The 14,939-nt window shown below is 35.0% G+C and overlaps 2 protein-coding genes across 2 annotated transcripts; both read right to left on the reverse strand.

Moving 5' to 3' along the window:
* On the reverse strand, nt 1–1,859 carry LOC114368533 (flavanone 3-dioxygenase 3-like). The gene is made up of 2 exons (XM_028325761.1): nt 1,293–1,859; nt 1–667 (listed from the first exon to the last, which is right to left on the reverse strand). The coding sequence occupies exons 1-2, from the start codon at nt 1,508–1,510 to the stop codon at nt 94–96; spliced, it is 792 nt and encodes a 263-aa protein (XP_028181562.1). The 5' UTR covers nt 1,511–1,859; the 3' UTR covers nt 1–93.
* Nucleotides 1,860–10,653: 8,794 nt separating this feature from the next.
* Nucleotides 10,654–14,511, reverse strand: LOC114425115 (MDIS1-interacting receptor like kinase 2-like). Its single transcript, XM_028391883.1, has 2 exons — nt 11,644–14,511; nt 10,654–11,343 (listed from the first exon to the last, which is right to left on the reverse strand). Exons 1-2 carry the CDS (start codon nt 14,315–14,317, stop codon nt 10,988–10,990), a joined length of 3,030 nt encoding a protein of 1,009 aa, XP_028247684.1. The 5' UTR covers nt 14,318–14,511; the 3' UTR covers nt 10,654–10,987.
* Nucleotides 14,512–14,939: the final 428 nt, after the last annotated feature.

Consider the following 14,939-nt stretch of genomic DNA (forward strand, 5'->3'; position numbering starts at 1 on the left):
GATGCCCATTTTCTTAGACCACTTTATAAAACTAACAGATACAAACAGCATATCATTAATAACTTATAAACCATACCCTTAAACCCTCTAAATCTAGAGTTTCTTCATCTTCAAAGTGTCAAGAAACCTACCCTTTGTGATATCATTGCCGGATATGAAGTCCAGAAATTCCCTAAAGCAGAATTCTTTGTAGGATTTGGGGTGCTGGTCATTAACAAGTTCAAGTGCTGGACCCATCTTTCTGTCCATTGCAAAACTGTGAAGGCTCACAATGGAAAACCTCTTGTCATCCCCGTTAACCGTTGCGCGGTGAATGACACTCTTGTACTGTCCATTGCTCATAACTTCCATTTGGTCACCCAACTGCACCACAAGTGCACCTTCAACAAAGGGCACAGGTACCCAGTTGTTGTTTTTGTCCTTGATTTCTAGGCCGGAACGGGTTTGGAGCAGCACCGTTATGGACCCGTAATAGGAGTGAGGGTGGATACCTAAGGTGAGTCCAGGTTGTGGACATGCAGGGTAGCAGTTCACGGCGAGTGTCTGTGAGCCTCCATTGATTTCTTCATGTAGGTAACTACGGTTTAACCCTAGGCTTTCAAAAATGATTTCCAATAGTTGATTTTGTAGAACTTGCACTGCTTTTACGTACTTTCCCATCTTCTCCCTGTTAGCATGTCATTGTTGTGCATATTTTTAATTAGGACTAGGGCAATGATATGGACATGAATTTGAAAAGCTTTCATCATGGAAGCGGCAAAATGGTTTCAATTATGATAAGTCTATTTGTGGTATAATGGTTTCATATTGTTGCTGGATAAAATTTTGGCATTTGAAAAGGTCTATATTTATGAAAGCAATTTTTTTTCCTACATAGTTTTTTTTCCACACCATTTAACTTTTACATCATATATCTATACACTCATTCTTTTATTGTAGAAAAGGAGGAGAGGTAATTAAGCTCTGTAAAATTTATCTTCCCTCAGTTGGATGGGTGTAAAGATTACTGATGTAAAAATTGAGGTGTGTAAAAGAATCAAAGACACAGTTTTAAGAATAATTAATTAGGATCATATATATTTTCATACCTCCCTTTTCTTGTTGTACTCTATCCCATACTTAGCTTTTAATGATATAAAAAAAATCATTTTGCCTTAAAATATATTTTCTTGGGTTTCTCATATTTTTATATATTTTACCTTTAGTGCAAATAGCAAGTAGGGGTGGGGTAGTGTGAGAAAAGGGATCGTGGGAGAAATATTTTTCAAAGGTTTGTAACGAACTAACGATACCTGTAATTCGATGGATTTGAAGGCCACATGTGAATCCAATCCGATATTGGATAAGAGTAGTGTTTGATGAAATCTCTCCAGCAGTAAACTTCATCCCTAGCTTGGTTAAGACTTGTTCCATACCTTACAGGTTTGTGAACATCTTGAGAAAATAAACGCATCTTTTCATCATTAGGGAGGTTGAAGAACTCTGTTGCGACTTCTAGGGCTTCATCCATTACTGATTGATCAATTTCATGGTTAATAACCTACAAAAATACATAAGTCGTTTGTAAATGTAATATTACAGTATAAAAGTCACCATAGAAATAAAATAAGTCTAATTGTCTCCTCTAAATTTAGCTCACTTTGAAGCAAGGGGTGTCGTCTTCGCTTTTAAAAAAACTACATACTTATCCACACACTCAGCCAACTCCTATATATACACAAATATATATGCAAATATGCACGTTCATGTGTATGCTTGGTGTTCACTAGCAAATTTGTATGATTTGTAATTGGTCATGTGTTACCAGAAATTGGGACTTATATAGAAAAAAAAAGGAAATCAGAATTGTAATTATGATTGGTGGAATCAGACATATTGAATAAAATAATTTTTTTTAGATAAGCATATTGAATAAAATAATTGTTTATATAAAATGTTTTTGCTTTTACTTTTCTAAACTACTTTATATATATATATATATGATCCTTTTACATGAGACAAGAGGAAGATGAAATAATTTTTTTATAAAGTGATTATATGATTTTTAATTTTGGTTATATATTTATTTACGGTTCCTATATATTTATATTTTTTTAACTTAAAAAAAATAGTTTCTTACTAAATTCATTATATGTTAGCTCTTATAATTTATAAATAAATATGTACAAATGTATATATCTGCATGCATATGCACGTGTATTTTTGGTTGTATTAGAAAAGTTGCATGCATGATATATTAGAAAAGTTGCATGCATGATATACAAAATGAGCGTGTGCTATACCTGAAAGCAACCAATCTCCTTGCAGGCAATTCCAATTTCATCGATCGTTCTAGATATAACAGATTGATCCCACAAAGTAGACAAATCTATAATGGGAAGAGTGGTGGAGATCATGGGAACATGAGGGCTAGGACGTTGTGATGGTGGAAGAACATAACGTTGAGGTATAGAAGACACTCCAAGCTTGTCAAGACTCACAGCACTAGTAAAAGATGAAGCACTATGATCTCCCTCCATTGTCTCTCTTCCCAAATCTTATATTTTCAAATGGTATTGAATTGAGATACCGAGCTAATCATCAAGATCTATTTATAAGCCTCCAAGTGGATATGTTACGTTGATCACGATAGTCCTCTATCCACATTTCTTTAAGTTGTTCAATTCACTTAAATTGTGCATGCAAGAAAGTACAAAAAAGAGATTTTCGTTCAGAACACGAGTGTGGATTAAATGATCATAGTTGCCCCAGATCTGAGAGTGATGGGAATTGAAGTCAAAACGGGATAAAAGAAGAGCAGATAGTGATGAAAGAATTTTGATAAATATATTGGTCCAATATTCTTACGGCGCTAGTGCTAGTGGGGTTTGCTTGTTTGCGACTTTTTTATTGGAGAAATGTTAGGGCTTTGTACGAGTCCATGCTGTGGCACTAAGGATCGTTGGCTTGTTTTGACTTTGTATGCAAATCAGCAGTTTAGAACGTGCCTCGCGGAGTATCTTTGCGGTTTGTGTTTAATCAGAGAGATACCTAAGACGAGTCAATTAAAAAATAGAGTTTATATTATTTGGGGATGAATGTGTACATTATATTTGTCCTCGAAATTATCCAAGAACTGATCCTCGTTCACGGTACATTATCTTGGGTTTCTCATATCCTCGTTCAACGTATCTACAGATAGACCTCTGTTGGACTAAAATCATAATAGAGCTAAATGGTTGTTGCGGCTGTTTTGAATATTGTTTTCCTTTTTTTTCTGGTACATGAACATGTGGCTTTGGAGCTTTAATTTATTCTGGTATTTTTTTTTATTAAGTGCAACATATTGGCCGCTAGTTATTTTTTTTAAAATAGATATTCATTGTGTATCCTAATGTTAGTTAATTCCATCCATCTCCTTATATTTTAATTTCAAATGTCACATTTTGTTAGAGTATCTCTCAGCACCGGGTCCTTGCTTTGAATGAGCTATATATATATGTTACATCAAATTTAAGAATTGCACTATATATATGTATCCTAAAGACTTAAATGCATTTCACATGTTATCTCACATTTTTATATTTATTATAAGGTAATAATTCATTTGTAATTTTAAAACAAAAAAATATGCAAAAAACTAAAATATATTATTTTCTTAATTTTTGTAACAACAATTTTTATCACAAAAAATATTAAAAATATAGAAGATTTACTTTATCACTAATTTTAAAATTATGAGAAATACATCATATTATATAATTAAAATATAATCTAATTTTCATTATTTTTACATAAAATCATTTTTAAATATGTTTCATCAAGTTTGTTTAAAGTTGGGGATAAATTTACTTTTTACGAATAATTGTTTTTTTATATGCATGTTGCAAAATTAGGATGAGAATCGTTAGATAGTTGAGCAATTGACATGTGTCATTGTTTAGATAATCATAAGAGTAATTATTGTTGGAGAATAAACTAGTATAAAACTAACACTCTAACCAATTACTACTAATAATATCCTTACTTATATTTGAATTAAACTCAACACTCCCCCTTAATCCAAATCATTACAAGATATAACTCTCAACTCTATTCTGAGTTTTACAAATTTGTCAGGCTTAATTGCCTTAGTATGTCAGCTAGCTGAGTTTCTATTGAACAATATGTCATTTTAAGCTTTCCATTATTCACCTTCTCTCTTAGAAAATAGAATCTGGTTTCAATGTGCTTACTTCTCCCATGTGAGACTGGATTTTTAGCTAAATTGATAGCTGACTTGTTATCAATTGGCAATTTAATAGGTTTCTTTGCTTCAAACTTTAATTCATCTCAGAATGAATCTAGCAAAATAGCTTGGCAAGCAATATATGAGCCTGCTGTATATTCAGCCTCACAGGAAGACAAGGTCACCACAGGTTGCTTCTTAGAGCACTAGGAAATTGGAGCACCTATAAACTTGAACAAGTACCTTATAGTGCTTTTCCTATCTGTTTTGTCTCCACACCAATCTGAATCAGAATACTCTAGTAAACTCATTGTTCTCTGGTCTGTCTTCCTAGGAAACAAAATACCATATTCCAATGTTCCCTTCACATACCTCAAAATTCTTTTGGCAACTGTCAAATGCGACTTCTTTGGATTATTTATGAACCTATTGATTAAACCAACAACAAAAGAGAGGTCAGGTCTACTGTTACATAGGTACCTCAAGGAGCCAACTAGTTGCTTATATATGGTTGGATCCACTGCTTCTTCTTCTTCTTCTTTTGCTATTTCCAATTTTGTATTAACCTCTATTGGAGTATTTGCAGGATTGCAATCTGTCATATGAAATCTTTTCAATACATCAGTAGCATACTTCTGCTGGTGAAGCAGAATTCCCTTTGAGGTAGTTACAAATTCTAACCCAAGGAAATAAGCTAGAGTACCAAGGTCTGTCATTTCAAATTCCTGCATCATTTGTGTCTTAAAGAACTCAATACCCTTTAAATCACTGCCTGTTACTAGTAGATCATCTACATACAAGAAAATCAGAATCACACTTGTCTCCTTCTTCACATAAACACCATATTCAACTGAACATTTCTTGAATCCACTCTGAATCAAGAATGTGCCAATCCTTCTATTCCACGCCCCGGGAGCTTGCTTTAGGCCATACAATGCCTTGTTAAGCATGTACACTTTGTCTTCCATTCCTTTTTTTCACAAAGCCTGGTGGTTGAGTCACAAAAACAGATTCCTCTAATGGACCATTCAAAAAAGCAGATTTTACATCCATGTGAAACAGTGTCCAATTGTGGTTGCTAGCCATTGCTACTACTAGTCTAACAGTCTTGATTTTTGCCACTGGTGCATAAACCTCAGAATAGTCTATGCTAGGTTTTTGAAGGAAGCCTTTTGCCACAAGCCTTGCCTTATGCTTTGCAATAGTGCCGTTGGGATTTAGTTTCAACTTGAACACCCACTTCACACCAATTGCTCTCTTCTTATTTGGTAAGTCAACTAGCTCCAAAATGTTCTTCTTTTCAATAGCATTCAACTCTTCTAGCATTGCGTTCTTCCAAACCTGTTCTTGTAATGCTTCTTCATGACTAATTGGTTCTGCATCTGCTAGTAATGCAAAGTGAACCAATTCTCCTTCTTCTATTACCTCAATATCACTTCCCATTTCAAAATCAGAGCATCTAGTTGGCATCCTTCTCTCTCTTTGTGGCCTCTAATTTTGTGGTGATTCTGCCTCTGCATTTATTTCTGCGTTTACAATGCTAACCTCATTATGATATTCTTCAATTGTTGATATCATTGGTCTGATTTCACACCTTTGTCTGCTCCAGTCCCTGCCTCTGCCTCAGTGAAGTATACATCTCTATTGATCTCAACCTTCTGCTTGTGTGGATTATAGAGTCTATAGGCACCAATAACATGATGACCTATTAGTATCATTGGTTCACTTTTGTCTTCCAATTTCCTCCTTTTGGCATTAGGAATGTGTTTGCAGCATATGGATCCAAAGATCCTGAGATGACTAACCAGTGGCTTTCTTCCTGACCAAACCTCTTCTAGGACTTTCTCTTTCAATCTCTTAGTAGGACATCTGTTCAACAGACAAGTTGCTGTGCTCACAGCTTCTCCCCAGAATGAATAAGGTAGCTTCTTCTGCTTCAGCATGCTCCTTGCCATGTCAAGGATAGTTCTATTTCTTCGTTCTATCAAGCCATTGTGTTGTGGTGTATAAGGTGTCGTTACCTGATGAATTATTCCATGTTGCTCACAGTAGGTGTTGAATGCCTTGGAAGTGTATTCACCACCTCCATCTGTCCTCAGAACCTTCAAAGCTTGTCCACTTTGCTTCTTTGCCATCACCTTAAATTTTTGGAAAACTGAGAACACCTCATCTTTTGCCTTGATCAAGTACAACCACATCATTCTGTTGTGCTCATCTACAAATGATGTGAAGTACTTGTTTCCACCCAGTGATGGTACCTCAAAAGGACCACACACATCAAAATGCACAACACTAAGTATACTAGAAACTTTCATTGGCAAATGGGAATTAAAGGAATTTCTTGGTTACTTGCCAATGAGACACACATCACACACCTTCTCTGGTACATTTAATTTTGGCAGACCTATAGCCATATTATTAGTTACTAACATATTCAAACTTTTGAAATTTAAATGACCAAACCTGAGACGCCAAAGCCAGTTCAATTGGTTGATCTCTGTAGCCATTAAACACTGTACTTCTACTACCTTAATGTTTGCTTGAAAGGTTCTATTTCTTGAGAGTGGAGATCTCAAGACTAGCTTCAGATTAGGATAAAACAATTCCAACATTCCATCCTTCATTGACACAGAGAATCCCTTTTCCACTAGTTGTCCTACACTCATGAAATTACATCTCATCCCAGGAACATACAACACATTTTCAATGAGTGTTGTTTTCCCATCCTTTCTTTGAATAAGAATGTTCCCCATGCCTTCTGCACTTAGAGTTTTGCTATCTGCCAATCTGATCTTAGATATTCTGTTTTCATCAAAATCACCAAGCCACTCCTTGTGACCTGTCATGCGGTTAGAACAACCAGTATCTAGATACCAAGCCTCAGAATGTGGGTTGCTATCACTAGTTGCCACTAACATCACAAGGTGTTCATCTTCTGAATCCTCATCTTGAGCTATGTTTGCCTTTTCTTCAGAATTCTTGTTTTGTTTTCCTTTTCCATGCTAACATTCAGAGGCATAATGCCTACATTTCTCACAGTTATAACACTGAATCTTTCTTTTATCTTGACCTTTCTTTCCTTTTTGATTACTGAAGTTCCTTCCTCCTTTTTTATTAGAGGATTCAGGTTTATCTCTAATCTTGTCCTTTTCTTTGTTTGAGAACCAATTCCCTTTGCCATTGCCTTTTCCTTTCTTCTATTTCTTCTTGTTTCCATCATTCTTGGTAAACTGAGCCTGCATTGCTTGATCCAAATCCCTTGAATTTTCCCTTTAAATCAACCTCTGCTCATGGGCTTCAAGAGAATTTTGCAGTTCTTCAATCTTTAATCTTTCAAGATCCTTCGATTCTTCAACTGCTACCACAATGTGATCAAATCGAGGAGACAAAGTTCTCAAGATATTTTCAACAATCATATGATCTGACAATGATTCTCCACAAGTCTTCATTGAATTTACCAACAACTGCATTTTGTTGAAGTAATAAGCCACTGTTTCCTGATCACTCATCGAGAGGAGTTCATATTGCCTCTTTAAAGATTGCAACTTCACCTTCTTGGTCTTTCCTGCATTTCCAAATGCCTTTTGTAGAATTTCCCAAGCCTCCTTGGCTGTACTAGCCTTTGCAATCTTCTCAAATACAACAAGATCAACACACAAATGAAGAAGACACTTTGCCTTGAAGTCCTTCTTCATAATTGCAACATCATCTTTCTCCTTCTCTGAGATTCCTTCCTTCACAATGCCAAGAATCTCATAGAAGCCAAGAATAGCTTCCATCCTCACAACCCATTGATCATAGTTCTTGCAATCAAGAACTGGTAACACATGTATGAATCCACCAGTGTTTGTTGCGGAAGCCATTGTCGCACCTTCAATCGGGTCCTTGAACCTTAGAGCTTTATGATACCAATTTGTTAGAGAATATACCCTTTCACACTCACACACAAATATGAACAGAGAATATATTTCAATGAAATTTGTGTGTATTTTCTTATCAAACACTTACACATATGCACCTTTATATAGTGTTTTTATAAAAAACGGTTACAATAAAAAATAGAAACCAGTATAAAACTAACACTTTAACCAACTACTACTAACAATATCCTTACTTATATTGGGATTAAACTCAACAATTATAATTATCATTATATATGAGTCATTCGTTCTCAACAATTGTATGATGCACACCCATATTATATATTTGATTGAATTCATGTGTCAAACATGTATTGACCTAGTATAAATGTGAATTGAATTTGAAGCATTTAAAAAATCCGCTCAACATTTCTTGTGGATTCTTTTCGTGGGATAAATAATATTCTCTTCTCTTATAGATAGGCTTGACATTGATCAGATAGGCTTGACAAATGTAGCTTACTCAAAATAAATATCATCTTCTAGATAGCCTTTTAATTGTTATGGTTTTTGGAAATTTGACTATGTGGGTGTACACACAGAGAAAACTATAACCTTATTAATTGGATCGGTAATCTAGTTCTCTAGTCGAGTTGATGAGACTAGGCCAGTTATAGAAACATTGTCGTAACCCACTGCTGAAAACATTGTCCATTAGATAGGCAGCTGATGAAAATGGAATAGGAACAAAATTTGAAAATGATAAGGGCATTAATCAAGGCAAGCGTACCTTAAAAAGGACCTAAAATGACAGAGACTTAGCAATAGTCAATCTTCTGTAGTCCCCATGACATCTAAAAGCCAAAATGTTTCTAACTAATCACTAATCTAGTGACAGAAAAATATTGATTGAGTAAATTTGTAGATTACTTTTTGAGAAGACACTTATTTAAATACACTCTCTCTTATGGCTTGCATTTTCTTAGAAATTATAAAAAATATGCATCTCACATCTTATTTAATAATATTTTCTCATAACATTATAATTTTCAATAAATTTAATAAAATAAGTTAAGAGAAATATATTAGTTAAAGAATATATTACTAGTACTCTTCTTATTTTTTTTCATCCTTTTCTTTTGACACTAATTAAAAAGTCAATCATTTTCATCCAGTAACTTGTACATATGCTCACATTATCACTACACCAAGGATTTCCCACAAAAGTAAATCCACCAATCGATTCTCCCAATCCCCGTAGTATTTGAACTTGGAAAATCTAGTTGCTCTAGTAACTTATGGTGTATTGCAAAGACAAAACAAACAAGCTTACAACAAAAGATAAAGGATAAAAGGTACATAAAGAAGAAAACAAGAAAAAAAAGAAGATAAAGGAAAAAGGTGATTTCCACATCATAAGATTGTAAGACACTTGATCCATGGTTGGGCGAGAACATGAATTTTCACTAAAGCAATAAACTGCCAAGCTTGTAACCAAAATGATATCCACAATAATTGAATTTAGAGTTTGAGGAGGTCTTTGGTCTAGCACATCAATTAGTAACAAATTATGATAAGTTATTGTTGCTTTTCCATGATGATTTCTAGACAAAGCATGCCAAAACAGAACAAAACACATTTTTTGTCCTTGGAGCAGCACCGTTACAGATCCGTAATCGGAGTGAGGGTGGATACCTAATTAAGGTGGGTCCAGGTTGTGGACATGCAGGGTAGCAGTTCACGGCAAGTACTGTTTGCAATCTTCCATTTATTTCTTCATGTAGGTAATCTTATTGTAGAAACTTAGGAATGAGTATGGGCTGTCTTTATCTTTATAGTTTGTGTTTAATCGGAGAGATACCTAAGATGAGTCATTTAAAAAAAAAAAGACTTTATTTGGGAATGAATGTGTATCTTTTAATGTCCTAGCTCAAAATTATCCAAGCACCGATCCTTGTTCACAGTTCATTTCCATTCGGCCAAAAAAACAAAGGTCATGGACAATGTATCTAGTCATAGAATATGCGGCTGTTTTGAATATTGTTTCCCTTTTTTTCAGGTACATGAATATGTGGTTTTGAAGTATATATTATTCTGACATTATTTTTTATTTTTTATTTTATCTTAAGTGCAACTTATTGGCTGCTAGTTATTTTTTTATAAAATAATTATTCATTGTGTATCCCATTAGTTAATTTCATCAATATTCTTATATTTTAATATCAAATGTCACATAAAACTTATGTTTTAGTTGTAAGTTTAATTTTTTTAAAAACTAAAACCGTTTTTAGATTTTAAAATTAGTTTTTTTAATTAATTACAAAATAAACTTATTTTGAAAGTTTCTTATCTTATTAAAATTAGTTTAAGGGTGTGTTCGAGTGTTGGCAACGACAATAGGGATGGAGACACCAATTACGGTGGAAGCAATAATAATGATAGTGATTCGTGTGAATCTTAGACCCCTTAAAGGAAAAATTGTGTTTACAAAAAATTGTAAATCTCATATCTTATTTAATGACACTCTTTCATGATTTTATTATTTTTAATAATTTCAACCAATTGTAAGGAGTGAATCAGGAAGAGTGTATTACAAAGTGTATTGCTAGCGCTCCTTTTATTCTTTCTTTTTCTCTTGTTACTAATTAAAAAGTCAATCATTTTCACTTTCTTTCAAACCAGTACTAACTTGTACATATGCATGCTCACACTATCACTACACGAGGATTTCCCACAAAATAAATTCTACCAATTGATTCTCCCAAATCAATCCCCTATTTTATGAACTGGGAAATCTAGTTGCTCTAGTAACTTATGATGTATTTCAATGACAAAACAAACAAGCTTACAACAAAAGATAAAGGATAAAAGGTATAAAGAAGAAAACAAGAAAAACAAAATACTTAAGTAGTTTAGTGCTTTAGAGAAGTTGTCCAAGTCTAATCATAGGGAACTGGTCTGCTAAAGGTGATTTTCCCATCATAAGATTTTTAGACACTTGATCCATGGTTGGCCGAGAACTTGGATTTTCACTCAAGCAAGAAAATGCCAAGCTTGCAACCAAAATGATATCCCCAATAACTGAATTTAGAGGTTGAGGAGGTCTTTGGTCTAGCACATCAATTAGTAACAAATTATCAGTTATTGTTGCTGAAGATGAAGACAACAATGAAGAAATGAGATCTCCTGGATGCTTCCCCATGATGATTTCTAGACAAATAACTCCAAAACTGAATACATCATATTTCTCAGTCACTTCCATAGTCTGGGAAAGCTCTACAATAAATAAAATTCCAAAGTTACTCATAAACCAGTGTATAGGTTTCTGTATAAGCTACAAGTTCACTAACTTTGTTTTATAAATGGATTTTGTATTGCACATGTCACCTTAATTTTACTTGAATTTTGCATACTAATTATGATGCTTAGGGATTAGTATAATTAATCTACAAGTAAACAATGTTTAAACAAACTTTGAATATACAAGTGGGGCAAATTAAATGCAAAATATGTGATCATTTCTATCCATATATGTTAATTTCTAAGAAAATTAAGAATAGGGAGAAGGGATCCAACCTGGAGCTGCATACCCAATGGTGTATGCAAACGTGGTCCAAGTGTGTGAACCAGGCTTTAGAATCTTAGCTGTCCCAAAATCAGAGATAAGTGCTTCATTTTGTGAATCCAAAAGAACATTCTTGCTCGATATATCACGATGAATTATTGGAGGTGAGCAATCATGATGCATATAGGATAAAGCATTGGCCACACCTTTAACAACATTCACCCTCATTTTCCAGTCAAATGCAGCTGCTTTTGCGTCATTGCTTAGTATTTGATCCAAGCTACCTCCTTCCAAGAACTTATAAACCAAAAGTGAGAACCGTGGATGTGAGCAAAATCCACAGAGCTTGATAATGTTACGGTGCCTGATTTCGGTCAAAGCTTGAATTTCATTTTTAAAAGCTTTAAAATTGGGCTTCTCTTCATCTGGTTGCAAATGAAGTTTCTTCACCGCATAAACCTGAGATGGACGCAACTCAACCTTGTAAACGGATCCTTGTCCTCCGACTCCAATGAGAAGCTCATCATTGAAATTGTTGGTAGCTTCAATGATATTTTCGAACATATTTCTTCCATCATGGCTCCATAGGGAAAACACTTCTTCAGATTGTGCCTTATCTTTAGCCTGGACTCTTTTCTTTCTTGCTTTTAGATAAAGAATATACATTGAAACCCCCATCCCACATAATAAAGGGGCACCCAAGATAGGAAATAATACCAGTAGGATGCCCTTTTGCCTCTTTTTAATGCTTTTGGGTTGGCAAAGCATCAAGCCAGTGACGTTGCCACACAAGCCTTTGTTATTTTTCAACGATTCAAATGGAGCCCTAAGAAAGGCTTCATTATCTGGAAGTGGCCCTTCTAACTGGTTGTATGATATGTTCACCGAAATCAAACTTGACATGCCACCAAAACTGGATGGAATACTTCCTGAAAGATTATTGCGAGAGAGATTCAACCATTGCAATAGCTTCACCTCTCCAAGCTTACCTGGTATTGTTCCACTCAATAAATTCCCACTTAGATCAAGGGATTCAAGAGACTGATATTGGCTAAACTCAAAGGGAATGCTCCCTTTTATTTTATTATTGCTCAAATTCAATTCTATTAAATTGGGTAACTTCAAAACTTGTTTTGGTATTGTGCCACTAAACTCGTTTTTTGCAAGATCCAACTGTTGAAGATTCTGCAACAATCCTATTTCAGTTGGAATGTTTTCTGAAAGATGATTGTTGTTGACCTTGAGTTCAACTAATGATTTTAGCTTCCATAGCTCTTTTGGTAGCTTTCCGTTCAAGCGATTTGAACAAAGGTGAAGCTTGCCAAGCTTGGTTGCCTCAACAAGCTCGATTGGTATGCCACCTGAAATATTATTGTTGGATATCTTCAAGGTAGCAAGATTAGTGCACTTCCCCCAGTTTGGTGAAATTTGGCCGTAAAATTTATTGTCACTCAAATCAATATATTCCAAATTTGGATAGACACCAAAATCTTGCGATATATCTCCTTCCATTTGGTTTCCCTCTAGCCTGAGTCTAACAATACTAGAGCAGTTCTTCAAACTTTTTGGCACTGGACCAGTAAAATGGTTGTGAAAAGCAGCAAAGAATGCTAGTGACCCACCCAAACATATTTGAGGTGGCAAATGGCCACTGAAATTATTCTCGGATAAATCAAGGTCGTTGAGTCTTTTCAAATTTCCAATTGTGGTTGGAATATAACCCGAAATTTGGTTGCTATCCAGTGCAAGTTCCTCTAGTTTGGCCAAGTTTTCTATGGAAGCAGGGATAGATCCAGAAAGGTTATTGGCATAAAGGTGGATCAATGTCAAGTTGTACATGTTCCATAAGGAGGAAGGAATTGGCCCAGATAAAAGGGAGTTACTGGCAAGGTAAAGTTTATTTAAATTACTCATGTTACTCATTGTTTCAGGGATAGTACCAGAGAGAGAATTTGCTGAGAAATCAATAAGCTTAAGGTTTGTCAACATTCCAATTTCTCGAGGAATGTGACCGAAAAGGTTATTTTCTGCAATACGCAGAAATCCCAACTTGTTCAACTTCCCAATCTCTGGAGGAATGTGGCCAGAAAATTTGGCGGTACTTAAGTCTAGATATGACAGGTTGGACAAGTTTGCTATGGAATTAGGAATTGCTCCACTTAGTTGAAGACATTGGGAAAGATCAAGAGCATGTAAACTCCTTAGTGACCACATTTCTTGAGGGATGGAACCATGGAAAGAATTTAAAGAAAAATTCAAAACATTTACTTTGGACATGTTACCAATTTGTGGGGGTATAGTCCCATAAAAGGAGTTGTTGTAGATATTTAGGCTGAGGAGGTTAGGGAAAGAGGAGAAGTTGAGGGTGTGAAATGTACCTTTCAGTCCATAATATGCAAGATTTATGCCGGAGACTGACTTGGAATTGTCACACCGAATTCCTTGCCATTTGCATGGACTATTACCTCTCCATGTCGACAAGAGATCTTGGCTGTAGTTGTTGAAGCTGTGTTTCCATTTTAACAGAGCGTTTGCTTCACCGTTCTCAGCTGCAGCTTGATCACGAGCAGTAACTATGCTGGCAGCAGAGGCCAAAGAAATGGTTTTGGATAAACAAGCAAATTGGGGTGAAGAGTGTGCTAGAAACACCAAAACAAACGAGAAAAGAATCTTGATGGATACCATGGTTCAAGTATAACAGGATTTTGGGATCATGAATACAATCAAAGGCTGCAGATTCTTGTAAGACAAAGGTGTATTAATTATGGTGAGGACTGAAGTTGGAGTTAGGAATATGCTTTATTATAAGGGAAATAATCAAGTGGCACGAGAGGGAACCATATATTGACATGACTACACTTTGCAAAGTCTAGCATTAAAATGGCAAAGTAATAATAAGCAAATTTAAGAACAATGCTTTCCGAATATTTAAAGATATTTAATATCCAAAGGTTGTATTGGTTGGTTCCTCTCATATATATGGAATCTCTTTCCTCTTCAAAAGCAAAGTACATTTTTCACATTACTTTGAAAAAATAAATTATATACACTGCTTTAGAAAAAGGGATGTTGTCAATGGTCCAAAGGCGTCTCAACGGGGATATTATATATTCACAGCGTGTTTGGTACTGCACGGTGTACCAGTTGACACGCATATAACCTGAAGCATCAAAGACCAGCTTTCGCATAATTGGTTGGAGTAGAGGATCCACATTCAATAATTTGTTTCAAACACACATTCATTTGATTGGTAAAATAGAAATTAACAACGAAGACAAAAAGAGAGACCTGTTCAGATTTATTGGTC

Source organism: Glycine soja, chromosome 9, assembly GCF_004193775.1.
Source record: "Glycine soja cultivar W05 chromosome 9, ASM419377v2, whole genome shotgun sequence".
Lineage (NCBI taxonomy): Eukaryota > Viridiplantae > Streptophyta > Magnoliopsida > Fabales > Fabaceae > Glycine > Glycine soja.

Bases quoted from the DNA above. Each gene is read 5' to 3' on its own strand.
- LOC114368533 (XM_028325761.1), bottom strand. From the start codon at position 1,510: ATGGATGAAGCCCTAGAAGTCGCAACAGAGTTCTTCAACCTCCCTAAT. The intron at 668-1,292 runs GTATCGTTAGTT...ACATGCTAACAG, and splicing joins TCAAATCCATCGAATTACAG to GGAGAAGATGGGAAAGTACG.
- LOC114425115 (XM_028391883.1), bottom strand. From the start codon at position 14,317: ATGGTATCCATCAAGATTCTTTTCTCGTTTGTTTTGGTGTTTCTAGCA. The intron at 11,344-11,643 runs GTTGGATCCCTT...TATTTATTGTAG, and splicing joins CATTGGGTATGCAGCTCCAG to AGCTTTCCCAGACTATGGAA.